Genomic DNA, 27622 nt, shown 5'->3' with positions numbered 1-27622 from the left:
TAATAATTGTCTGTCCTTGCAGGGGAACTAATTTTTGACGTAAATAAATCAGCCAAATAACTGAAAGCACTTTGAAGACCTTTCACTTTTCTCTTCGTAACCAAAAGATGCACTACTCATCATCATCATCATCACAGCAGTTAACATGTATTAAATTTTTCCTGGGTGCCAGGAGCTATTCCATGTGTAGTTACCTGTGTCATCATTACGACAATACTATAAAGTAGATAATAATATTTTCCTTATTTTACAAGTAGGGAAATGGAGGCACCGAGAGGGTAAGTGGTGGAGCTAGTATTTAAATGTAGGCCAACTGACTGAGCTCTGTCGTGTTTTGTTCCACTGTCCTCTTAAACAGAGTAATGAACATAATTTAAGGATTTCCTGGTGATTTGAGGTTTTCGTTATGATCATCTGAGCTCAAATGCTGGGAGTGTGGTGTCATACAATTTGGAGACACACACAATCCAGATTTGAATTCTGGCACTGATATTTACTAGAAGATGATCTTAAACAAGAGTTTATTTATTTATCAAAAGAGATATATATATATATATACACATCTTCACTGAGCCTCTTTTTTTCCTTCCTTTAGTTCTGAAATGGAAACTAAATAACATGGATCTAAAAACTCTAAGGCATAAGCCCAGTGCTTACCAAGCACTTAGTAAATATTAGTTATTAGTTCTCTTCTTATTGCTTCCTCCTCCTATTAAAATTTAATGTTCTAAGGCAATGGTTCTCAAACATTTTGGTCTCAAGACCCCATTACACTCTTAAAAATTTCTAAGGACCTCAAAGAGGTTTTGTTTTGTTTTGTTTTATCCATCAGTGTTTATTAGGTTAGAAATGAAAATTGAGAAATATTTATTTATTTAAAAATAACAGTAGTAAACCCATTACATTTAAAAATTAGTGAGAAGAGTGGCATTGTTTTACATTTTTGCACGTCTCTTTAATGTAGCTTAACAGAGGAAAATTGGATTCTCATATCTGCTTCTGCATTTGATGTGTTTGGATTTGTTGTTTTAGTTGCCATATATGAAGAAAATCTGGCCTCATGCAGATTTATAGCTAGGAAAGGAGGAATATAGCCTTTTTGTGGATATCCTTTGATAGTGCACCAAAATCAGTGCTAGTTTCTTAGAGGTTAGTTACAATGTGGAATCTGAAACCAGATGAATGAATATTTTGTCTTCTATTATAGTAAAATCTAACTGGTGCTTTATTTGTTTTTTTACCTATGCATAATCTTGTATTACATTGGTCATCTGGAAAATGGAAAATTTGAAAAAAGAAGTTACATTTCACATTTCCTTATGTAATATCAAAAGTTACACTTGCTAATATCACTTCTGATCTTATCAACAGAGTCTTTAAATTATGGAAGGGTGTCAGGCTCAGGGTGGCAGATAACAAGTTTTCCAGAATTCTAATTTTCACTTGAAAGCTCAAATTTTACTATTGGCAACAAGTACTGTCAGTTGTTTTTTCTGAAGTGACAGGCTTACTTTGTTTATTTTTAAGAAATAGTCTGCCATATACCCAAGTCTGTATAACCATTTTTTGATTTTCAGTCATTTTTTTCAAGTAATATGGTGCTTATGAAAAATACAGCTAGTTCAGCTTGCCGCTCAAACCATAGTGCTTTTCGCCTAGTCGACAGTTGTATTTTTTGTACAGCAGAAGTGCTTTATGTTTACTTCTTATTTTGAAACACAGAATATAAAAGATGTACACTCAAGAGTCAAGATTGAATAAAATTAATAATTTTTACTACTTCAGCAAGAACTTTAAGTGATTCAAAGGTAGGGAAATATATAGACTATTGCTTTTGTTGATAAGAACTGAAAACAATTTGTTGTCTTTTTTTTTCAGCCTACCACAGATACCTCTCCCCCAATAATAATAACAAAAAGTAAAGATATTATCAAAAAAGATCAAACAGGTATGAAAAAGAAACCATTGTTTCTGAAATTAGTGGAATCTAATTGGAATCTCAGTGGAAACTCGGGATAGGTTAAAGAATCCTGTTGTATTTTACTTCATTGTAGAATCTAACTTTTTTTTAATGGTAAACTTAAAATTTCTTTTATAACATAAGGAAAAAGTTTAAAACAGACTGTTACTGTTTTAAATTCAAGTTATTTTCCAATTTTTACCCAAGTCTTCATATATATTTTTGGAAATTTGGTCGGGGGGTTGTGCAGAATCTGAATCTTTTCACATAAGAGTATTTCTAAAGATTTTAGTGAAGTTTAGACCTTCTTTAAAAAACAAGTTTATAAAATATACGTAGAGAACTCTGCATTATGCTACCTGAGCCCAACATTTTAGTGTGGTACGCCTGTGGATTGATTCTAATAAAGATCTTTTATGATGTAATTTTAACAATGAATAAAATTTTCATACAGGGAGCTTTGAAAAGTAGAACATTATAAAATAGCATAACCTGCTATATGACCATTCACGTAAGTTGACAACGTTGTATAAAGATAGAAAGTTTACAGTTCTGTGCTTGATCTTGTCATTTAATAAACTATAGCAATAGGCGTTGCTTTGGGTAGATTATTGATCATCCATGTATGCCTTTCTAAATATCACAAGGGAGATGACAAGAGTCTTACATACTCTTTAATTCATTTACTTCTTACTGTTCTTTCTCTTCCATCTTGAGTTTCCTGGTTGGTAGTTTATCTTTTTTATTAGCGCAGGGGAATTTTAAGACAACTATTCCACTGAAACTTTTGTAGTTGTATCTACTTAGAGGCAGGTGCAGAAAATTTGCATTTTGATTACTCAGAATAACTCCTTAAACGTTCTTGGGTTAAGGAATTATTTTCTAAATTCAATATCTTTATCTTTTTAACTTATCAGCCAATGATAGTCAAGGCCTACTTTAAGAATATTTTCAAATGATAATTTGGGTTCTAGACCACAATCTGCTTTGCTATTCAAGACTTCATAGCTATGAAAAGAAGGGTATTCCGTGTCACTAGGTGGGTGAACTAAGCTTGGTGGAGTAATTTTATAGGATATCTAATGTATTAGTGATTGTGGAAAGCGTTTTGTCTATTTAATTACCATCTCATCACTTAGAGCAAAATGTCTTAGACGTTTAAGATGCTTTTATAAGTATTTGAATGAATGAAAAGAAGGTCTCATAGAAAATGTAAAATTATGTTTATTCTATCTGAAAATGTTTTTCCTTCTTTTATAACTTGCTGCACCATTTTGTATCTTGTTTAGTTCAGGACCTGTGAGCTACTTTATGTCCAAAATAGTCTCGTCACATTAAGCTAATCCCCTTTGAACATGCAACTCAATTTCTTTAATTAGCTTTAAAAATAAGGATCATTAAATCAGAGTGCCACCATCAATTACTGTGCAAGGGTTTGCCTGTTCAATAATGCATCAGAGTTGTGCTCTAATCAGTATTTCACTGAAAGATTTATGGAAAAGGAGGCCTCCCTTGGTTCCAAACTTGAAATGCAGTTCTATTATGTATAAAATATTTTCCTGTGATTGCTACCATTTTAGGTGCTGTATTTCATTGAATACTCTCAGCATCCTATCCATCTTTGCATTTCATATTTGGGATCAGTTCCAGAGAGTGTTTTACAGCATTTTTGTAAATTCGTAAGAAAATAAGCAGTTTTCTTGCTCTGCAAGGAGACAAGGTGCAGATTAAAAAAACAGTCTGCATTTCTGTGAGGTGCACCTGTTATGGCAGATTCCCCGGAGAGTGGCTTATTTTTTATTTCTCATTATGTTAGGGAGTAAAAAGCAAACAAAAAATTGGGAAATTGAACTAGGAATATATGTTTATAAATTTGTTTAAAATCTACCAAAACTAGAGTTACAAAAGCAGTGGTCATTTTTCTTGCTTAATTCAAGATAATATATATTTTAGCTTTTAAAAGATAGAAATATAATATCCATCAAATGTACCTAAATGTTTGGGTCATTTTATTCTCATTGCTATACTGTGCATTCAGAATAAGTTAAAATAACAGGACCGCAAAACAGGTTTTGATAATCTATATAAAGTGCTTTAGGAAATTCAGTTTGATCCTAAGCAATCATTTTTGTAGACAATTATACAAGTACTTCTGGAAAGATTGATGTTAGCCGTTAAAATAGAGCTATAGTACTAACTTCCTTTTCAGTGAACATCCCAGAAGAGAGGGAGAAAACATAAGAAGTCAGCATTTCAATATTTTGTAGCAGATTTAGTTAAGTGAATCTACATATTTGAAAATATTCTATTTGGTAAGCCTAAATTATTAAAGTTAATTATTAAAGTTAAAAAACTGTGTAATTTTGAAATCTCACAATTATATCAGCCTTGTACAAAGGTGTGTCAGAATACTTTAAAGTATAAGTTAACAAAATTTTTTTTCTTGTAATTTAGTGTTTGATTAAATGATTACAAGTTTTAGAAAGTCATAATCTTTGAGGAAGAAAAATCTAAATGTGCTATGGAGGTTAAAACATATTCGCTAAGGATTCATCTTGCCTTGAGCACTTGTTAAAGGATTCATTCTGGGAATGGGAATCAGTTACTTGAATCCATATCAAGCCTGGAGAGGGTCATCCATCACAGTAAAAGACTAAGCGTCAGCTTCAGATAGCCGGTTTCTATATTCTCATCCATTTAAGATGAATGCCTGGTAATTGAACTTTAAATTCAGAGTTTCTGTCAGAAAAGGTTTAGTTTGATTTGTAGAGCCTGTTCCTACCACCTACTTTCTCTAAATGGAGGGTGTTTTTATATCATTCACGGGAGTGCCCCAGGTTCTTGCTCTGATTGTATCACTTATTTTGCAAACTTTAGAAAAAGTGAGAAATAACGTACAGTAAGGGGGAAAATTATATAGCTCAAGGATTTTTTACAAATTGAATATACCCATATAACCCTTCACCTAAATTAAGGTATGGAAAGTTACCAGCACTCATTAGTACTCTCTGTGTCTCCTCAGTCAGTCCTAACCCTCTACCCCAAAAGAATCGCTATTTTTTTCCAGCCTGTTTGAGATATAATGGACATATAACATTGTGTGTTTGAGATGTACGATGTGATATTTGATATATTGTGGAATGATTACCACATATGGTTAGTTAACACGGCTGTCACTTCATATAATGACCTTTTGTGTGTGTGTGATGAAAACATTTGAGATCTACTCTCTTAGCCACTTTCAAGTATACAATACAGTGTTGTTAACTATAGTCACCATGCTGTACCTTAGACCCCCAGAACTTATTTATCTTACAACTGGAAGTTTATACGCTCTGACCAACATCTCCACATTTCTCCCACCCCAGCCAGCCCCTGGCAACCACCAGTCTTCTCTCTCTTTCTATGAGTTTAGGTTTTTTAGATTCCACATGAAGTCAGATCATACACTATTTTGACTTTTATCCCTTAGATAAAAATTTATATTTTATGTAAATGTAGTTTGAGGATATATTCTTTGTGTCTGGTTTCTTTGTTTTCACTTTGTGTCTATGAGATTCGTTCATGTTGTATGTAGCTGTAGTACTTTTCCATTTTTCATTCTATGAATATACTAGAATATATTTGTCCTTTCTTTTGTTGATTGTAATTTTGATTTTTCTAGTTTTTGGCTATTATAAATAAAACTGCCATGAACATTCTAACATGTGTATTTTAATGTTCTTAAGTGTAATTTCTCTGGGATATTTATTTGAGTAAAATTTGTGCATCTTATTGTGTATATTCAACATTCGTAAATTTTGCCAGACTGTTTTCCAAAGTTACAGGTCCATGCTCTCACTATAATATATGAAAATTCTCCTTACCCCACAGCATCTCTTACACTTGGTACTGCCAGCTTTAAATTTCTTTTTTTCCAGTTTTAGCCACTCAGGGGGGTATGTTAGAGTATCATGTTATTGTTTTAGTTTGCATTTTCCTGATGACTGATGATGTTGAGCACCTTTTCATATGCTTATTGGTCATTTGGATATCTTCCTTTGAGGAGTTCCTGTTTGTCTCTTGCCCATTTTTCTGTTGATTTGTCAGTCTTTTTCTTATTGATTTATAAGAGTTTTTAAATATATTCTGAATACAACTTTGTTGGATGTTTGTATTTCAGCTGTTTTTTTCTGCTTCGTATTTTTTCCTTTTGACTCAATTGTATCTTTTGATGACGAGAAGGTTTTTTTTTTTTTAAAAAAAGAGTCCAATTTTTCGAGCTTTTCCTCTATGGGTATTGCCTTTTTTGTCCTACTTAAGGAATCATTGACCAAGCCAAGATTGTAAAGATTTTCTTTCAGAAGTTTGTTTTATCTTCTAAATTTTGGCTGTGGTGTGAGGTAGACATAAAATATGTATGTTTGTGTGTGTTTATATTTTTTTATTTGAATATCCATTTGACCCAGAGTATTTATTGAGAAGACCATCATTGTCCTCCTTATGTTGGCATTGTTGTTGTAAATACAGTGGTCATATATGTGTTGATCTATTTCTTAAACTCTATGTATTCCAGTTTTTCCAAAAATTTTTACATATTTTAAATGGAATCTTTTTTTTAAGTTTCAGTTTCTAGTTTTTTGCTAGGAAATCTAGTTGACTTTTCATGTTGACTATATCCACTAACTTTTACTAAATTCACTTATTAAAGCTAATAATTTATCTGTAGATTGACTTGGGTTTTCAGCGTATACAACTGTGTGGTGTACACTGAGTAATTACAGTTTTTGTTTCTTCAATTCCACTTTTTATGCCTTTTATTTCTTTTTCTTGCCTTATTGTACTACCTAAAACCTTGAGTCTAATAGAAATGGTGATGGTGGACCTCATAGTCTCATTCATTATTTTAGGATTAAAAACCTGTATTTCCCTGTAAGTATGATTTTATCCACTATTTTATTCTACAGTCTATTGAGCTAGTCCTATGTTTTTCTCCTTTATTCTGTTGATGTGGTAAATTAAACCTAAACAATTTTCAAATTTTAATTCAACTTTGCATTTCTGGAGTGCCCATCTTGGTCATAATCATTCTCTTCTTTGTATACCTTTGGCTTTAGTGTGTTAACATTTTTGTTTAGTATTTTTGTATCTACGTTTAGGAGATATTGGTCTGTAGCTTTCTTGTCTAGTAATGTCTTTGTTAGGTTTTGGTGTCTGGGTTATGCTGGCCTCTAGGAAAAAGTTGAGAACAATTCCCTCTTTATCTTGTCACTGAAAGTGTTTAAAAACTTGGTGTTAAAAAATTTTTTTTTAATATTTGGAGAATTTACCAGTGAAATCATCTAGACCTGTTTTTTTTTTTTTATATATGTGGGAATATTTTTAATAATGGATTCAATTTCATTAATAGGTACAAAATTATTGACATTTGGTAATTTTGTTTTTGACATTTAGTAAATTTGCTTTTTAAGGTATTTGTTTATTTCATATGTTTCTTTCAAAATTTTTGGTATAAGGTTGTTCACTATATACCTGAAAGGTCTAGTCAGGTCCCTCTTTTCATCCCTAATATTGGAAATTTGTCTTTTGTATTTTCTTTGACCAGTGTTGCTGGAGGTTTATCAAATTTATTAATTTTTTCTTCTTCCAGAAGACCAATCTTTTGCTTTGTTGAATTATTTTATTGTATTTTTTTCTATTTTCTGGAATTTTGGTCTAAGCTGTTATTTTCTTCCTTTTTGGGATTTAGTGTACCTTTTTTTAGTTTGTTTTTTCATACAGATGTTCAACATATTGATTTTTAATCTTTCATTTTTTCTAATATTTCTTTCTAAGCATTGCTTTAGCTGCATCCCACAATTTTATGTTGTATCTTCATTATGATTCAGTTCAAAATTTTAAAATTTTTATTACAGTTTCTTCTTTGAACCATGGTTTATTTAGAAATGTATTGCTTAATCAACTAACATTTTTTAATTTTCTTCTTTCTGTTATTGATTTGTAGATTAATTGTACTGTAATCAGAGACATCTTCTGTATGATCTCACTTCTTTGAGATTTGGTGACACTTGCTTTATGAACTTTACATATAGACTTTTTTTTTTTGTGCAGAAGATTAGCCCTGAGCTAACATCTGCCAATCCTCCTCTTTTTGCTGAGGAAGACTGGCCCTGAGCTAAAACTGTGCCCATTTTCCTCTACTTTATATGTAGGACGCCTGCCACAGCATGGCTTGACAAGCAGTCCTATGTCCACACCTGGGATCTGAACCGGTGAACCCCAGGCTGCCAAAGCAGAACGTGCAAACTTAACCACTGTGCCACCAGGCCGGCTCCATACATATAAACTATTTTGATAAAATATTTCTTTTGTATTTTGAAAGAATGTGCACTCAGTTATTGAGTGCAGTGTTCTGTCTTTGTCCATTAGGTCAACTTTATTTAGAATGTTGTTCATATCTTTTATAGTCTTATTGTTGTTTTTTTTTTTAATCTATTTCTATCACTTACTGAGAGAGATGTCATATAATCTCTACCTATGATTGTGGGTTTGCCTGTTTCTCATTTGGATTCTGAGTCCTTTTGCCCTACATGTTTTGAGGTTATATTTTTAGATTACTAAAATTGTTTTATCTGTCTACCAAGTTGACCCTTTATCTTTATGAATTGTCTCTCTTTATCTCCAGTAATTCTTCTTGTTTTAAAGTCCACTTGTATGATATTGTTTAGCTGTACCAGGCTTCTTTTGGTTAATGTGTATGTGGGATATCTTTTTTTTGTCATTCTACTTGCACCTTTTCTTCATCTTTTTCTTTATTAGTAACTTGTGTCTTTGGTAAACAGCATGTATTTGGGCTGTATTGTGTTATACAATGTGACAATTTTAATCTTTTACTTTGAATATTTAACCCCTTTATATTTAATGTAATTATTGATACATTTTCATTTTAATTTACTGTTTTTTCTTTTTTTAATTAAATTTTTCTTCCTTTGTATTAACATTTTATTTCATCCTCTACCTCTATTAGCATATTATTTATACTTAATCTTATTATTCTTCTAATGGTTACCCTAAAGATTGCAGTAAGTATCCTTGAGGTATTTGAGTCAACTTTTAAAAAAGTCTTTTTATTTTGAATTGATTATAGATTCACAGAAAGTTTTCAATATAGTATAGAATGGTCCTATATATCCTTAACCAAGTTGCCTCCAGTGGTTACTTCTTAATAATTATAGTAAAATATCAAAGCCAGGAAACTGATATTGGTACAGTGTGTGTCAGTTTTTTCAATTTGTGTCATTTTTTCACTTGTATAGAATTGTGTAACCACCACCACCACCGTCTACATACAGACCTATTCCATCACCACAATCTAGGTGCAGATTTATTCCATCCTCCCTTGTGTTACCCCATTATAGTCATACGCAGCCCCCTCTAGCCCCTGGCAACCTTTTCTGTCTGTATAATTTAATCATTTCAAAATTGTTAAAAAATGTAATCATAATATATGTGACCTTTTGAGATTGTCTTTTTTCATTCGACATAATACTCTTATAATCCATCCAAGTTGTTGTGTATATTAATATTTTATTCCTTTTTATTTCTGAATGTTATTCCATGGTATAGATACATCTTTTGAAGGCATTTTGTTTGTTTTCAGTTTTTTACTCTTATGCATAAAGCTGCTATGAGCATTGTGTACATGTTTTTGTGTGGACGTAAGTTTTTATTTCTCTATAATAAATACCCAGGAGTATAATACCTGTGTTGTAAATGCATGCTTAGTTTTTTTCAGAAACTGCTGTACTGTTTTTCAGAGGGCTCTCCCAATTTACATTCCTACCAGCAGTAGATGAGCAATCCATTTTTCCACATCCTCACCAGCATTTAGTGTTGTCAGTATTTTTTTATTTAGTCCTTCTGATAGGTATGTAGTCATATTCTTTGTGCTTTTAATTTGCATTTCTTTAATGGATAATTCTGTTGAACATCTTTTATGTTCTTATTTGTCATCGGTATATCCTCTTTGGTGAAATGTCTCTTTGCTCATTTTTTAATTGGATTTTCTTTCAACTATTGAGTTCTGAGATTTCTTTATATAAGCCAGACATAGGTCCTATGTCAGATATATTACGCTTAACTTATTTCATTTTACTTTAATTAGTACTTTCACTACTTCCTGGAAAATGCAGGGAACATAGTATATTTCAACCCCGTTTGCCCTACTCCTGTCTTTCATGTAATTATCATGTACTTTTATTCTACATATATTTAAAACTCCACAAGTTTTAGATTATTTACTGTTTTAAGCAATTTCTGTTGATTTACGTACATTTTTAAACTCTTTTTTGTGTTCTCCAGTCTTTTCTGCATTACAGAAATTCCATCAGGGATTTTTCTTTCTGCCTAAGAATTTACTTTGGCATTTCTTTTGTACCAATCTGAGACAACATTTAGTGTGTGTGTGCGGCAGGGGCGGGGGCAGAGGAAGTATTCTGAAAATGCTAGGTTGTCAGATTGTTTCTATTTTTAATCTTTTTTTTTTATTCTATTGTCTTCTGTTTTTCATTGATTCACTTGAGAAGTCAGCTGTCAGTTTTATTCTTCTTTCAAGATAAAGTGCCTTTTTGCCCTGATGGCTTTTAAGATCTTCCCTCTAACTTGGCTTTCAGCTGCCTTGCTATGGTAGTCAGCCTCTATGGACACCAGTAATCCCTGCCTTCTCGTCTTCATGCTCTTGTGTGATCCCTTCTCCTTGAGTGTCAGCTGGGCTTACTGATTTGCTTTTAATGAGTAGAATATGGCAGACGTGATGGTTTCTTTCTGATACCTTTAAAGTTCTTTTTTTTTTTTTTTTAAACAGCTCTATACAAATTTTCTAATTGATCTCAGTGGAAGGGTTACTCTGATACAGCTATTCCCACAGGGTGAACTTAATTGTGTATGGAACTAAAGACAATTTTTGTTTTCTTGGGATGTTCTTATAGAAGAAGCAGCTCTCTTAGTACACCTCCAAATAAGTGACTTTCTAGGTGAAAGGATACTGTCCATTTCCCCTATAAAGGCATATCGACTGATGCCCAAAGCACTAAACACTTGTTTATTCAGATAGTTTCTTATTTGTGTGCTTCTGCAGCTGTGACCAGGTAAGTATACATTTATCAAAAAGTCATTTTTAGAGCTATTTATGCCAGTCATAATTGTTTTTTATAATTGCATGACTTTATTATAAAACATGAAAATTTTATGACAAAAATTTTTTTCTCTGAAAACTTACTGAAATTTTTTTCAAAGACCACATAGATGAATTGATGAAACAGTTGGTGAATTGTTTATGTTTATCAAACTATAAAACACTGAGGAAAGATCTCATAAATATCTAGATTTCTTTAACGAAATTGTTTCTCAAGGGTCAGATTCTTGCTTCACCTTAAAGAGGTTGAATTTGAAAATAATGCCATATTAGATGAGTATGTTTTATGCAGGAAATAAGGTGGGGACCTCCCATATATGAAGATACTTGTGAATGAATATCCGTATGTTTTAAGTTAAAGTACTTCAGTTATATGTTTGGCCTTTGTTATGATTTCTGCTTTATCTGACCTTTTAGAGTAACTGAAGCAATTACTAGTTCTGACTGCATCTTAGAAGAGGGCTTCTCATATACTTCTAAATACTGGTAGGGTGTTTCATCCTTCCCTTTCAGAAAGATTTTGACACCTTTTTAATTGAATAATTTGCATAATCTTTATTATGTTTTAGGTATTAGCACTAATTAAAATCCATAAATTAAGTTAATATATGTTTATTTACAAGAAGCATAAAAGGCTTTTTTAGACTGAAATACTCAGCCAGAAGTTAAACAGAGAACAGATAATTATTTGGTGACTCTTGCTCATTTACTAGCAACTTCCATAAATTATACAGATTGTTTATCTGTATATGAAAATCACCAGATAGTTGTGTTTTCTTCTGTTTATTTTATATTCCATAAACCAAGATGAGAGTCAAGTTCTTTTTATTAAACATTTATACTGAGTCTGCTATGAACAGGCCTATCAGGGTAAATAAGATTCCTGTTCATCAAGAAGATTATAGTTCAGAAAACCATTTTAATAATGTTATAGCAGAATCAAAAGGTGCCTTTGTGCTTTTTCCTATGAGTGTAAATTTGAAAATTTGAAAACAAGCCTTTTGTGTGATGTTATAGTTAAATTCGTGTTTTTTCATATATCATCTCTTTAACTTTTGCTTTTACATTTATGTATACCACAAGGGCCGGGAGAAGACAGGAGGAGTCGTTGACATTGGTTAAACCTTTAACAAATTTGGAGAAGTCAATTGGTATTCAATTCTTTTATATGATTCTCATAATATAGTACTTGTTCTGGTCCTATAACTTTACTCTTGTTTGCCTTTATTCCTTTTCTTACATCATATCAGAGCCTCTACTTCACCAATTAACTTCATGTAGATAAACTCTCGGTTCTTGGAATGTGATTTGTTCATTATGGCTTACCGTAGCAGAAGTCCAAATATTATTTTCCTATGCAAACATGCCATAGGCATTAGATTCTGGTGTGTGGGATCCTCAGCCTGTCACATATTTCATTATGCCATCTGCTTCAACTTGAGCGTTGTATCTTCTGCTGGCAGACTTTATTGAAGTTGCCATGGCTCAGGATAAAAAAATCAGATTGGGCATAAGAAGCTTGCTTTTGAAAAAATAATAATTGATCTTTCTTGCTATAGATTTTAAAATAAACATTTGAAAAGATTCCCAAAAGCCTCTTTTAAACATAGTGATCTCTTTTTTATCTGTGGTTATAGATAGCCAGTATGATGGTTGAGTTATTGATAACTTTGGTAACTTACTGAGTTTGCTGTTTTATTTTTAAGGACAAGTGACAAACTCTTAGGCATGGGTAGATGATATATTGTGAAATATTTTGATTGTTTCTGTCAATGGAAGCTCTTTACCTAATATCTTATTTCCAGAAATGATATCTCAAATGACTGTTTGCTGTGTGTATAATATAAAGAAAGATGATATAGGAACACCAGGATGAAAAAATCTAGGTCACAGTCCACTTATTAAGTGTGTGACTGTGTATAATTTTGTACTCTGTAAAGTGGAAATAACGATACTTGGAGAGTTGTTAGGAGATTAGATCCAAGTAGGTCCTTAAAAAATAGATAAACGTTTATTCTTCAAATGTATATTGCATGCCAACTCTGTGCAAAGCACTTTTCTAGAGAATGAGGATATAATAGAGAATAAAATAGTCAAATTCCTCCACTGGAGAATTCTACATTGTAGTCTGTCTCTACAGATTGGGATGGAAGCTCCATGACAACAGGGTGCATACCAGCTGGTAATAAGCACCATGAAGAAAACAGGGCAGGGTAAGCTCATGGAGCGTACTGGTGGGATGCTGTCTTGGATAGGGTTGCAGGGAGGGCTTCTCTGAGGTGATGTTGAGCACACTTGAATGAAATAAAGTAGTAAGCATGTAGATGCTTGGAGGAAGGATGTACCTGGCTGGTAGAGGGAGTGGCTTGGCAGTTTGAGGAATGGTGAAATGGTGAGTATAGCTGGAGCTATGTGGGTGAAGGACACAGTGCTAGGAGATGAGTTCAGAGAGTGATCCCAAAACAACATTGATGTAGCCTTTCTGATAAATAACTGTGGATAAAATGTTACATTCCAGATACCCTATAGAAATATGAAATTAGGATTGACTATTGGCACTGTTTTATCAACTGTTTAGCTTTAACTTGGAGCTCTTTGTAACACGCACAAGTAATTATAGAATATTTTTCCAAAATGGAATTATCTTTTTTGTTGTTGTTTACTTATGTCATTGTACCTGAAGTTAGCCAGACTGTGAGGTTCGAGGGCACACTTCTCCAGACTGACAACTCTGCCCAAGACTTTTGACACCAACAGCAAGGAGTTAAGCTCCAAATACAGTTAGAAGGAAGAGTCCACACAAGGCCACCCCCACTTCTGACACCAACTGCAAGTTCAGGAGTTTCCCCAAACCACACTCAGGTCCAATAATTCACTAGAAAGACCTACAGAACTTACTGAAAGCTATTATACTCTTGGTTGTGGTTTATCATAGGGAAATCTATTATAATCTTGGTTATGGTTTATTATAGGGAAAGTATACAGGTCAGAAATTAGTCAAAGGAAGAGATGCATAATACAGAGTCTGGGAGGGTTCCAAATGGGATGCTTTCATTTTCTTCAGGAAGTGGTGTCTTCCTGGAATCAATGTGTGACAATGTGCGTGGAGTATTGCCAACCCAGGAAGTTTATCTGAGCTCGGTGTTGAGTTTTTATTGTGACATTATTTTGTAGGCCTGATTGATTGCCCACAGGATTTAACTTAGTCTCAGAATTTGAGCTGATACCCTCTGGCCTTGGGGCCCACCACGAATAACAAAGACACACCTGTCATCTGGGAAATTCCACTCGTTTAGAAGTTACTTCCTAGGAGCTGCAGACAAAGGCCAGACCTCTCTTTGGGAAAGACCAAATTCTTTACTATATACATTGTTATAAAAATTCAAGCAATACAGAAATTTAGTGGCTCCCTGGAATCCCATCTCAGGGAGAACTGGTGTTATATTGGTTGTTTGGTATGTATTCTTTCAGATATTGAATACATATATAAACATCTTTTTTTTGAGTGCACATTGAATCATACTATACATATTGTTCAATAACTAGCCTTTTTCACTTAAAAGTGTGTCTATGGATGTGTATGTTTGCGTGTTTTAATAAGTGCCTTAAAATTGTATACTGGAGATAATTAGTTTTTAAACATTTTCCCATCTAATAAATAGTGCTGCATTGAACGTCCTTGTACATACATCTTTGCATATTATTCTAAAATTTCTCCTTGAAATAAATTTCTGGAATCAAAGGATATGGACACTTTCAAATTTCATATGTACTACATTATAACCCCTCTTGGGATGTTTTCTATGAAACGGTTTATGGAATGTCAAAATTGTTGGTAACCTCCATATTACTCTTAGGTAAACACTGCAACTTTGGCAAGTTCAAATGTCGAATATGCCCACATACCACATCTCAACCCAGCTGTAATTCCTACTCTGCAAAATGAGTCATTTTTATCATCACCCAATAATGGGACTCTGGAAGCACTTACAGGATTGGGTGCTGCACACATCAATGGGAAACCTGCTTGTGATGAATTTGATCAGCTGATCAAAAACATGGCCCAGGTAAGAACATTTCTTCCTGTTAGTTATGATAGAACCTGTGATATCTTAAGAGTGTAATCAAGTCCTGGATAATTTGAAGAATATTTATATATTTATATTATATATGTTAAATATATACATTAAATATATATTATATTAAATATATTCTTATTTATGAAGACATAACATCTGAAAAAATAGGAATGAAAAAGTAGATTTTGTGTAAGTTCAGATGATTCAGAGATTTTTCTATTCTACTTTTTTTATTATCACATTTTAAACTGAGTATTATATGTTGTTTTCCACAAATATTCTTCAGGATAAATAAAATATCTCCTTCTAGGTGATGAATGATAAAGGTTATCTTAGAAAATGTTTTTTAAATTTCTTTCTCTTTTTTTCCCCACAACAAGATAATGCCACTAATAAGATGACTGCATGTGCATTGATTGGCTTTTCATTTTATTTGTTGCTTTGTTTCCTGAACAGGGTCGCCCTGTGGAGGTTTTTGAGCTCCTCAAACCTCCGTGTGGAGGCCTCGGGTTTAGTGTCGTGGGACTCAGGAGTGAAAACCGGGGCGAACTGGGAATATTTGTGCAGGAGATCCAAGAGGGCAGTGTGGCTCACAGGTGAGACTGTCATAGAATCTTTCCTGTTTCTTTCTTTCTTTTTTTAAAGATTGGCACCTGCGCTAACATCTGTTGCCAGTCTTTTTTTTTTTTTTATTCTTCTCTCCAAGGCCCCCCAGTACATAGTTGTATATTCTAGTTGTGAGTCCCTCTGGTTGTGCTATGTGGGATGCCACCTCAGCATGACCTGATGTGTGGTGCCATGTCCGTGCCCAGAATCTGAACCAGGAAAACCCTGGGCTGCCAAAGTGGAGCATGTGAACTTAACCACTTGGCCATGGGGCTGGCCCCTCTTCTCTGTTTTTGATACCACATTCAGAAGGTGTTGATCACTTTGGGAGAATTTAGAGAAGCAAAAATGAATAAAAACAAAAACCAGATGTAATCTGTCATTAACCAGTTTCTAGAAGTCATTAACATTGTCATGATAAAAAGGAAGTCCTTTGAAAGGAGAGTAGCTGTTTAGTCATAACCACACTTTAGTAAGGAAAGAAAAATTTGAGTAGGACATTATTCTCATTGTTTTTAAATGGGCTCTTTTTGAGTAGATTTTTAAAATTACCATACCAAAAAATATACAAATAGCCCATGATAATGTGAGCTATATTTTATTAATAAGAATCTAGGCAACTTTGCTTTCAGTTGTAGAAGATAGGAACATCCAAGATGTAAGGTTTGGGTTGAGGGGTAACTGAAAAGAAAGAGGGCTTTTAAATGGGAGGGGTGGATTAGGGGTAGATCAGCTGGAGCCAAAGCATGTATTTTTAAAAACAGAACTACAGAGGCTGGACCCGTGGCCTAGTGGTCAAGTTCAGCACGCTCCGCTTCAGCCGCCTAGGTTCGGTTCCCAGGTGTAGACCTACACCACTGGTCAGTGGCCATGCTGTGGCGCTGACCCACTTAGAAAAAAATAGAGTAAGATTGGCACAGATGTTAGCTTGGGGCAAATCTTCCTCAGGGGGAAAAAAAATAGAACTGCAGGAAAAAGCCTAAAAAGTGTGGATATTAGAAAACAGGATTAAAAATAACCTGAAAATATATGCCAAAGAAGCTGTCATTTTCTTGAGAGCTGTCAGATAATTTTTACCCCCTTTTCATTCTCAATAGAGATGGAAGATTGAAGGAAACTGATCAAATCCTTGCTATCAATGGACAGGCACTTGATCAGACAATTACTCATCAGCAGGCTATCAGCATCCTGCAGAAAGCCAAAGATAATGTCCAGTTAGTTATTGCCAGAGGCTCATTGCCTCAACTCATCAGCCCCATAGTTTCCCGTTCTCCATCTGCAGCCAGCACAATTTCAGCTCACTCGAATCCGGTGAGTACATAGATTTTCAGAAGGATTAGAACATTTTTCTAGTTCTTTTTGGTTGTCTGCAGGTTTCCAATTCCTGTAGGTTCTTTGTACTTTTTGAGTTTTGCCCTTTTGTTCTTTTCTCTCTCCCTAGCCTGGAACATTTGTTATTTAATTATGATTAAGTTTCTGGCTTCTAAAAAATCTTTTACCTTTTTTGTGTAGTTCTTCTACTTGACACCATTCCTAAAAAAAAAATTAGTCCTTTAAAAAAGTTAACTCTATCTGTAGACAGATAAAATTTTGATTTTGATTATAGAATTATAATTATAGAATTGTTATACAAATTTAGAATTGTTACAGGTAGCTGTTAGTGACTTTAAGAAGTCATCTAATTTGGAATCCTGAGAGGCAAGATTATGCAGAAGACATTCTTAACAGGTGACAGTTTTTTCCTTGATCTTTTTCTTTTTTTCTTTTTTAGAAGTTCTACAGAGGATCTTGCAAATCAGTGCCTATCTTTGCTTGGTTAAATGTGGTCACTGTAACGATGTATTGATAATTTCAAAAATGATTATATCAACAGCAGTAAAAGGGAAGTGTACTAAATCAAAGGGACATTGTTAAGGCTCATTGTTATGTCTGAACTCAATTATTTAATACTGATCACAAAATTCACAAAAAGCTCAACTGTAATAAAAATTTTAGTTTTTCCTAAATTTTTTCAAATTCACATAGGAGCTTTGTTTTCAGGTCCACTGGCAGCATGTGGAGACTATTGAATTGGTGAATGATGGGTCTGGTCTGGGATTTGGCATTGTAGGAGGGAAAGCCACTGGTGTGATAGTAAAAACCATTCTGCCTGGAGGAGTAGCCGACCAGGTAAGCTGCTCCAACAGGTCCTTTATGCTGTTTTATCAAACGATATGGCTTCATCTTTTACATTCTCTGTTATAAAGAAGAAACTTTGCTCTTAGATAATGTCAAAGAAGCTGAGTTAGAATTTTCTTTTTGCTAGATTATCTCTAAAGTGTTTTCTTAGACCTGGGGAGAACTATTTCTGAAAAGAGACATTGATCTTAAGTTACAGTTGTAGGCAATGATCTTATGACTCTTTAGAAGCACAGACTAAAGCCCAGGTTATGGGTTTGATGACTGTAGAGGTAGCTACCTTTTATTTTATGATTATAAATCATATTTATAAACCTAATCATCTGTTTTATAGCCACAAGATATTATGGAAAAAAGAATACCTTATTATCGAGGGAAAAAACAAGCTTCGACTTGTCCCTTTAGTGATGGGTCACGGGGTCATTGGTTATGGAGCACAGCCTGTTTTCATCGTTTAGAGTAGTTCATTAAAGCCTTGCCATTTATGATATGTCATGGAATATATGTGAGAAAAGTTTTTGTAAAGTTACTAGTTATGTTTTATGTTTTAATTTGACAAGATTTATTAGTGTCACTAACTTTTGCCTTATTATGACATTTTGTTTATAAAGCTGTTTGGTTTTTGCATGTTTTTTTGAACTTCAACTAGGAAGTGAGGTTCATCAGGTATTTCTTATATTCATAAATGAAAGGCCTATTTAATGGCAACCTTATCAGTGCAGATATTAATAGTAACACAATAGTATGCAAATTTTCTTCCTTTTAAACATTAGCCAGCATCTAGCAGTTTCCAGGCTCGTGATAAATAAGCAGCATCTTCAGTATAGATCTGCCCTGTCCAGTACTATAGGTACTTGCCACATGTCACTTTTTAAATTCAAATTTAAATTAATTAAAATTAAATAAAATTACAAATTCAGTTCTTCGGGTGGACTAGCCGCATTTCGACCACTCTGTAGCCCCATGTTGCTAATAGCTGCCGTATTGGACAGTGCAGAACATTTCCATCATTGCAGAAAGTTCTCGTGGACAGTGCTTCAAGGGAGGCTTGTAAGACTGCTTTTCACTCTCCTCTTCTATCTGAATTTTCATTTTACAAGTATTTCATCTACAAGTGAGTTCTTTAGGGACATTTATAATTGAAGTGCAAGGCAGAAAATTGTGGTATTTTATTCAGTGCTTTCTTGTGGTTCATCCCATATTTTGAGTAAGATGTATTTGCATTGTGACGTATACTTCATCTTTGCTAAATGACATTGTGTTCCTTTTCTAGCCCTCAAAAAATCCACAGAAAGAGTTAAAATTTTTTTGCATCTAGTAGGTAAAAATCAAATTGTAAAGCTTGTATCAATATTGATTTAAGGAATATTTGTAAATTTCGTTTGCCTATATCACAGTGAATGATGCCAGGACGTTTCAAAAGACGGTGAAAATTACAACCACATATTTAATGTTCCATGATAGGTAGTTCATATCTTTGCCATTTTTTTATTATTCCCTTTCTGTCATTTAGGATTTCTCTGAGGGAGTAAAAATAATAGTATCCTGATTAATCAGTCTCTTTTTATTCAGCATGGGCGATTATGCAGTGGAGACCACATTCTAAAGATTGGGGACACAGATCTAGCAGGAATGAGCAGTGAGCAAGTAGCGCAAGTCCTCAGGCAATGTGGAAACAGAGTTAAATTGATGATTGCAAGAGGTGCCGTAGAAGAACCAACAGCATCCACCTCTTTGGGCATCACCCTTTCTTCATCCTCATCATCTACGCCAGAGATGCGGGTAAGTAGGTAAAAACAGTTATTGGAAAAATCATAGACTATAGCACTTAGATGACAGTGATATTTATTTAGAAAATAGACTTATTAATGTTCATATGTTAGTGCTAAAGAATGAAACGAAATTCAAATGTAGAGATGTTTTGGCACTAATATTTTATTAATTAGGAATAATGTATAACAGGAAAAATAGGATCTTAAAAAATTCCAGATTACTATTTTACATTTTTCTCTAAGCAGCACATTTATGAGGATAATGTTTTGAGGTATGGATAAAATTTTAAAGAATTATTTTCTGCTTATACCGAAAAAGGTTAATTCTATCTTTCTCTTACTTGGAAGGCCCTTTATAGGGTGGGCCATATGTTCCAACCATTTCCTTCAACAGCTTTCTTTTTAGTGTCTTTTTCTTGGAGAGGGAGATGAAGGCAGGCTTAGTGGGGGTGAATACAGCTTACTAAAACCTTTCAATATTAGTGTTTTAAGGTATGTCTTAGAACTGTTATCAGATCTGTAATGAGAAGGCACTGTGCTTGACCCAGTTATATAATTTTTTAAACAAAAGTTAAGCCTTCAAGGTTGTAACAAAAGCTTTATTCATAGGCATAGCATTCCATCTTTGTTGTTAACTTGATATGAAAAAAGCTAAAAAGTTTCAAAATTATTAGAATGTAGTGGTTATCTCAGAAATTCAGTTACAAGACTATAGCGGATAAAATATCAACAAAATAATTCTATCCAGAAATCTAAGTATTTAAGAAGAGAATTACACCCAATTTCTAGGTAAGCTTTATAGCAAATGCAAGCCCCACGTTCCTTTCTCATAGATCTAGAAACGTCTGTATGATTTATTCTATTAAAGTTTTTTTCTAACCAGTTGCTGCAAATTCTTTTTTTTTAATATTCTAACCTCCTCCCCAAACCCTTTAAAACTTTATTAGAACACTTGAAATTTCCATGATTCTGTTCTTTTTAGGTTTGAGTCTGGTTGCTATTTTTTGCAAAGAGAAAGAAGTAAAGAAAGCTTGTTTATGAAAGTATTTAAATGGCATTCTTTTGTGGTAAACAAAACATTTTATTCAGCAATATATAAATGAATGCAATACCGAAAACCACTTGATGTAATTGAAAGCTTAGAGAAATATCTATTCTGTGCATATCATCGTTTCTGAAGCTTGTGCCCCTTTTAAAACCATTCGATAGTCAAATTGCCACCCTCTAAAATAGCAGTCGCATAAATCTTATTAAAAATAGAAAACACATTTGTTTCAATTGAAGCAGATTTCATCCTGTCATTTTCTTGTAATTATCTAAACTTTAAACTTTTGCTAAGTTTGCACAGATAATTATGTGCAATGAAAAAAAATAAATCAAACTTTACTGTAAAATTGTGTCTCGTTTAGGTGAACTATCAGTGGGATAAGAGTTTGCTTAAAGAGAATCAGAAAACATTACCAGCTAGCCCCAACCTGCATGTCCATTCAAGCCCTTGCCTTCATTCTGTTGTGATCTTTCTAGGGTTCTCTGTGGAATCTGCTGACACTACACTTGTACATAAAGCCAGTAGCTTATTGATGACTTACTGCACTAGTCCACTAATGTTTAATTCAGGGAGCCTTGCCTTCAGTTCAATATATAATTAATAACAATTCTACATGTTAGAGGAACCTGCTTTCAGCTATCATTCCAGGAATGAAGGAAATCAGTGCAGAAAGGCATACTTTTCTTATAAATAGCTTTTCATATTAAAGTCTGAATTTACAAAACAAATACAGGGACAGTTTTAAATAGCTCTTTGGTGCATTTCACTGGCTTTCAAAATAACCATCAGCCTATTAATAATATATCTGGAGGATAGATTAACTCATATTCATGCTGTTAGGATCAACTATCAGCTGAAGATAGTAATAGCAATGAGTTCTGAGTGGACACCATGGCCCCTGCATTCTGCTAGGGATTTTACATCCTGTATGGCGCTTGAGAGCAGGGACTCTGCAACCAGGCTATCTGTGTTTGAATTCTGCCTTTACTGGATTGCTCACTGGTTGTCCTTGGAAAAGTTTATGTTCCTTAGTTTCCCCAGAGAAAAATTGATGGTAATTGTGCTTATCTCATAGTCTTGTTCTAAGGAGTAAATGAGTTGAGACATGTCAAGTGCCTGTTACACAGAAACTGCTCACTAAATGCTAGCTGGACTTGTTATTCATATTCCTGCTAGATAGCTGAGCAAAACAACGCTTAGAAAAATTAAGTGGCAAAGATAGATTTGAACTTGTTCATCTGAATTCAAAACATGAGTTCTTTCAACTGTGTTTCCTTCTAACTCCTTCAGAAATGAAGATGAGCCATCTCTGAAAGATAGAATTTGTTAGTAAGAAATGATTTGATTTTTAAAATTTTTTTGTACACAAATAATGCATTTCTCTGATAAGGGGAGTTTAACTTTACTGCTGACATTCCTTTTGAGTAAAAATGTGATGCTTAGTCTGTGTTGTCAAGATTGAAGAGTAATCTCTGCAGTAATTCTCTAACAGCGTTCTGTGACACCTAATTACATCATCTTATTTCAAATAAAGGCTGTGGCTTTTTGAACGTATCTTGTTTGTTTACATGTTTATTTTTCTGTATGATTATTTATCAATTTTATTTTAGGTTGATGCTTCTACTCAGAAAAATGAAGATAGTGAGACATTTGATGTAGAACTCACTAAAAATGTCCAAGGATTGGGAATTACCATTGCTGGTTACATTGGAGATAAAAAATTAGGTAGTTATAAACATTAATGTTTTATTTATTTAACTTGGCAATTGCCTCTAATATCTTTGTCTTGTGAAACATTGAATCAACATTATGTATTCTCAGATTGTTAGGTAAACTGACTGAAAACTTCCTTAGTAATAATTTAATGTAGGTGACTCTGATATTGTATTTAAGTCAGAACCATTGTCTTATTGTCTAGCCTAAGTTTCTACTAGTGGTCTTGTTTGTGTGGCTTGTTGATTTATTTTTATTCAAAATCAAGACTTGATATTTGGAAAATGGAGGATGGACATTCTTTAAGTGTGTTTTGTAAATAGAAAAAAAAAAACCCCAAATAAACTCTATTTCTAATCTTAGAACCTTCAGGAATCTTTGTAAAGAGCATTACAAAGAGCAGTGCTGTTGAACATGATGGAAGAATCCAAGTTGGAGACCAGATTATAGCAGTAAGTAACACATTTAATAATAGCTTTGTTTATTTTCATGGTTGAGAAATGCGTTCTTCTAGTTTCCACAGTTTTGAGAACTACGGTTAGCTCCATACCAATTTGTCTGCTTTGGTGATTTGAGGCTGTCATTACAATTACCCATTTTATTATTTTGTGCAAGTAAGGGTATTGGATAGAGGCTTTACTGATCTTAATCAACCTTTAGGGCGGAACTTATTTCTTGAATAATTTCTGATATATCTGATTTCTGATTGTAATGAATTTGTTACATTAATATCATACTTATACTTTAATTGCAGATGCTTCAAAGGTAAAGATCAGATATCATAACGTTTACTGTACTTGAATCTGAATTTGTGATGTGTACATTTTCTTTTACATCAGAATGACACTGTTTCGTTGGTTCCATGACCAGGGCTCCTTTTAGCTCTTGGAATATACAAGAATAAAATAAACAGATTCAGTTCCTCTTTATTAGATCGAGTCCATCATTGTTGTTATAGGAACATTAGTATGTTTTGAGCATATGGCTATTCAAGGTAGTGGACAAAAGAATCCAACTTTCAGTTCAGTGGAAACTGGACCACCCTCACTACTGCTCAGAACACAAATCAAAGAGACTCTGCACCAAGGACTTCCCGGTCAAATAAGTTTAGGGAAAACTTCATGTGATGTGGTCTCTTAGGGATTCACAATGCACGTGGAAAACTTGCAGACTCTTGAGAAGTTCTACAATAGAGGGACATTTAACTCTTTTAGTTGAGTGTTTCCTAAACTTCTGTAGTCATGGATTCTTTCTTTCCTTAGTCATATATCAATATTCTTTGGAAGACATTTTGAAAGATGTTGATTTATCTTAATATGTATTTCTTTATGCTTAGTTAAGTCTCTGTTGTTCCCTTGGGATCTTAATAATGGGAAGAAAGAAGAATGGTAAAATAGAAGAGTCCTGCTCATAGCAGCATCATTCACAATAGCTAAGAAAAAGAAGCAAAATGTGGTATATACATACAATGGAATATTATTTAGTCTTATAAAAAAGGAAATTTTGTCTCATCCTACAGCATGGATAAACCTTTAGGACATTTTGCTGAGTGAAATAATCCAGTCACAAAAAAGACAAATACTGTATGTTTCCACTTACGTAAGTTATCTAAAGTAGTTAAACACCTAGAAGCAGAAAGTAGAATGGTTGTTGTGAGGGGCTGGGGAGAGGGAGAAAGGGGGAGCTGTTGTTTAATGAGTATAGAGTTTCAGTTTTGCAAGATGATATGTTTTAGAGATCTGTTGTACAACAATGTGAATATACTTGACACCACCAAACTGTATACTTAAATATGGTTCAGATGGTAAATTTTATGTTTTCTACTACAATTAAAAAAAAAGATAGAGATGTCCTTCATCTCTGCCCTTTGCTTCTATATTTCAACTCCCTGAGTCTTCTTGGGCTTAGTTATAAAAACTCCTAACTGCACCTGTTAACCTCTTAAAATCTACTCTAAAGATCACGTTGTGCTTACTGTCTAAACTGGCTATATCCTGGAAATGAGCTTTCGCCACAGTATCTCCATTTTAACATACAATGAAAATTAACTACTTTTTTTATTTTGGAGGAAAGGGAGGGAGAGAGAGTGAATAGATACAGACTCTAAATCCATGTCTGATACTGAATTAAAAGATGAAAACATAGCTAATGTACTCTTTTTTCCCCTAAACTATATGTTTTAATCCATTAGAAAGCTTTTTAAAGACTAAGCTTTATTGAAATATAATTCACGTAATATACAATTCACCTATTTAAAGTGTAGTTTTTAATATATTCACAATTGTGCATCCCTTGTCACAATCAATTTTAGAGCTTTTTCATTATCCTGAAAAGAAACCTCATAGCCATTAGCAGTCACTCCCTAATTCCCCCATCCGCTCAGTCTACTTTCTGTCTCTATAGATTTGTCTATTCTGGACGTTTCATGTAAATGGAATCATAAATATGTGGTCCTTTGTGATTACTTTCTTTTGCTCAGCATTGCTATTTTCAGGATTTATTTATGTTGTAGCATGTATCAATTCATTTCTTTTTATTGCTGAATATTATTCCATTGTATGGGTATACCACATTTTATTTATCCATTTGGTTGTTTCCACTTTTTGGCTATTATGGATAATGCTGCTATGAATATTGATGTACAAGTTTTCATGTGAATCTATGTATTTTCATTTCTCTTGGGTATATACTTACAAGTGGAATTGCTGGATTATATGATAACTGTATGTTTAGCTGTTTAGCAGACTTCTTTTACCTACAAAATTGGGATAAGGAAACTTCCCTTGTATTATTTTTAGGGAAACCAAATGAGTAATTTATGTAAAATATCTACTATAATATTTGGCACATAAGCCAAATTAATTAAGCAGATATTTATTGAGGGCCTGAAATGATTACACATTTGAAAGAGTTTCACGATAGCTTCCCTCCAAACTTGACATTATTTTCATTCTTACATAAGTGGAACCTTACATATAATTTTGCTTAGGCAAGGTCAGTGATAAAGGAAATTGTTGACTCGAAAGTGGAAGCACTCTTCTTCTCAAGTGTTCTCTTGCTTTCAGTAAACTCACTTGTCTTCACTGTCATCAATGTTGTGATTTTTAATTTTTAGCAACATTCTTTTCAAAGTTAGAAGCACCTCAAACTCTTCGGGAGCATTTTGCAATGCTTTTGATCATACGTTAATTTTGTGCAAAAATATCACCATCTTGTGGACTTTTGAGATATTGGTAGTAAAGTTCTTCACACTGGTTGCATTTTCACAACTGTAATTTTTCTCTGTTTTTTCCATTTTTATTTTGGCAGCACCTTTTTGGAGCTATATTCTGTTTCTGTTTTGTAATTGTTGAGGTGGTGAGAAGATTAAGAAATTATTTCTTACTGTTTTGAGGAAGTATTATTTTATAACATTAACACTATTTTGTTATAAGATTCCTGTTTTACAAATTGTGCTCTGTTGACCCCTAAGATTTCACTATAGACATTACAGGGACAGGGCATAGAGCAAATGGTTCCATTTTTTTCCACTTTATATACTGGTATTCTATATAAGAATTATTTGATGAGAGGACTCTGGTTTTTTTTAAAGTTGATCAAACTCATCATTAGATAAAATGATATACTCATTCCTTTTGGATTGATACACAGAGATTCTGGCTAAAAGCAGCATGAAATTATGATTGAATAGAAAATTATTAAACGAGCATGGAAATAAGGAACGGTGTCAAATGTTACCTTTGATGTTCTGTGTTAATAGGCTCAGGTTCTCTCTTAAACATGTAGGTCTAGGCTGTGTTGGAGGAGGGGTTAGCTGGCTAGATTGAGTGTGCTAAGAGCTGGAGTTTTTGAGTTGTTTCAACTAATATTTCTCCCCTATAATTATTCCTATTAATTGTAGTGTCTGCACTGCACCTTATAAGGATGTTGGATCTCTCCTTGAGATAACGTGTAGGCAGTTTGCTGCCACTGCACCCAGTTCCACTGAACTCTTTTCTGTAGTACCATTGGGTCTGAAGCCACCTGTTAACTCTCTTCCTGTGGTGTGAGGGACCAGAGCTGTCCAGGGCACTGATTTAGGCTCCAGTGACCTTGTCTCCTATGTGTGACAGGTGTAATTATATTGAACAGAAACTGCTCCTACGAAGGCTTGGGTTTTCATGTTTATTAATCACTCCTCCACTCTATTAAAAATAATGCCAGCTTCTGAGTATCTTCCCAGTACAAAATGCCATGCATTTTAATTTTGAGGAAGTAAGTACCATTATTCCCATATTATAGATGAAGATACTGAGAAATGTGAACCGAAGTCTAGCTTTAAAAGCCCATGATTATTTCATTATAGCAATTTCTTCTGTGCTAGGACCATCTTTGACATTTGGGTAAGGAATATATTTTTAAATTCAGGTCATCAAGTTTTGAAAATAAAGGAAAGATTTTTTTTTCAACATATTTGAACTTTATTGCTATTAAGTAGACAAAATCATACACATTTGATTTTTTTTTAGAGTTTTTAAACACTTAAGCAATGAAAATCTATTACAGATGAAAACTTACAACCTAGGTTCTGTGCATTTTAAGAATTTTTATGGAATCTCAGAGTTGAGATTTTTCTCCTTTTCTTAAATACCCCAAGAGTAAATAACATGTTCATTCATTTTAGACTAACTTTTTGTCTTTGAGGTTTAAAGAATATAAAATTTGAACATAGTTAAAAAAAATCTTCTCATAGAAACCACTACTAATATTTTATGGTTTAAAATTTTAGAAAATTTCCGTGTATCTGTATTTGAATAGGATCATATTATATTTGTTTATACCTTTTTATTTTATTTTTTACTTAAAAATATACCTGGTAGGCGTAGTCATATCAGCACATATAAATCCATTGTAATGTATTTAAGCAAGCCTTACTCATGGACATTTACATATTCTTTAGAGTTGTTTGCTACTACAAACAACTATTAGATACCAGTTTATATGTCTTTTATGGACTAAGCCTTGAAACATTTGATTTTGCTGTAATGGTAGTATTTAGATTTGAGTTTTACTTATTTTATTACTTGGCACTAGAACTTATATGCCACTATTTTC

The 27622-nt window shown here is 33.5% G+C and overlaps 1 protein-coding gene across 16 annotated transcripts in view; it reads left to right on the top strand.

Moving 5' to 3' along the window:
* MPDZ (multiple PDZ domain crumbs cell polarity complex component) overlaps positions 1–27622 on the top strand; it is a 155044-nt gene that overhangs the window by 35147 nt on the left and 92275 nt on the right. For all 16 annotated transcript variants that reach the window (XM_070248691.1, XM_070248688.1, XM_023627359.2 and 13 more), the window contains 7 exons: positions 14990–15199; positions 15668–15807; positions 16915–17128; positions 17858–17986; positions 19568–19777; positions 22426–22540; positions 22892–22980. In XM_070248691.1, coding sequence (XP_070104792.1) covers positions 14990–15199; positions 15668–15807; positions 16915–17128; positions 17858–17986; positions 19568–19777; positions 22426–22540; positions 22892–22980 — 1107 coding nt within the window. The remainder of the gene's footprint in view (positions 1–14989; positions 15200–15667; positions 15808–16914; positions 17129–17857; positions 17987–19567; positions 19778–22425; positions 22541–22891; positions 22981–27622) is intronic.

The sequence above is a fragment of the Equus caballus genome, chromosome 23, assembly GCF_041296265.1.
Source record: "Equus caballus isolate H_3958 breed thoroughbred chromosome 23, TB-T2T, whole genome shotgun sequence".
Taxonomy (NCBI): Eukaryota; Metazoa; Chordata; class Mammalia; order Perissodactyla; family Equidae; genus Equus; species Equus caballus.
The sequence above is the reverse complement of the archived record's forward strand: the minus strand, read 5'-3'. Positions and strand labels throughout refer to the sequence as shown.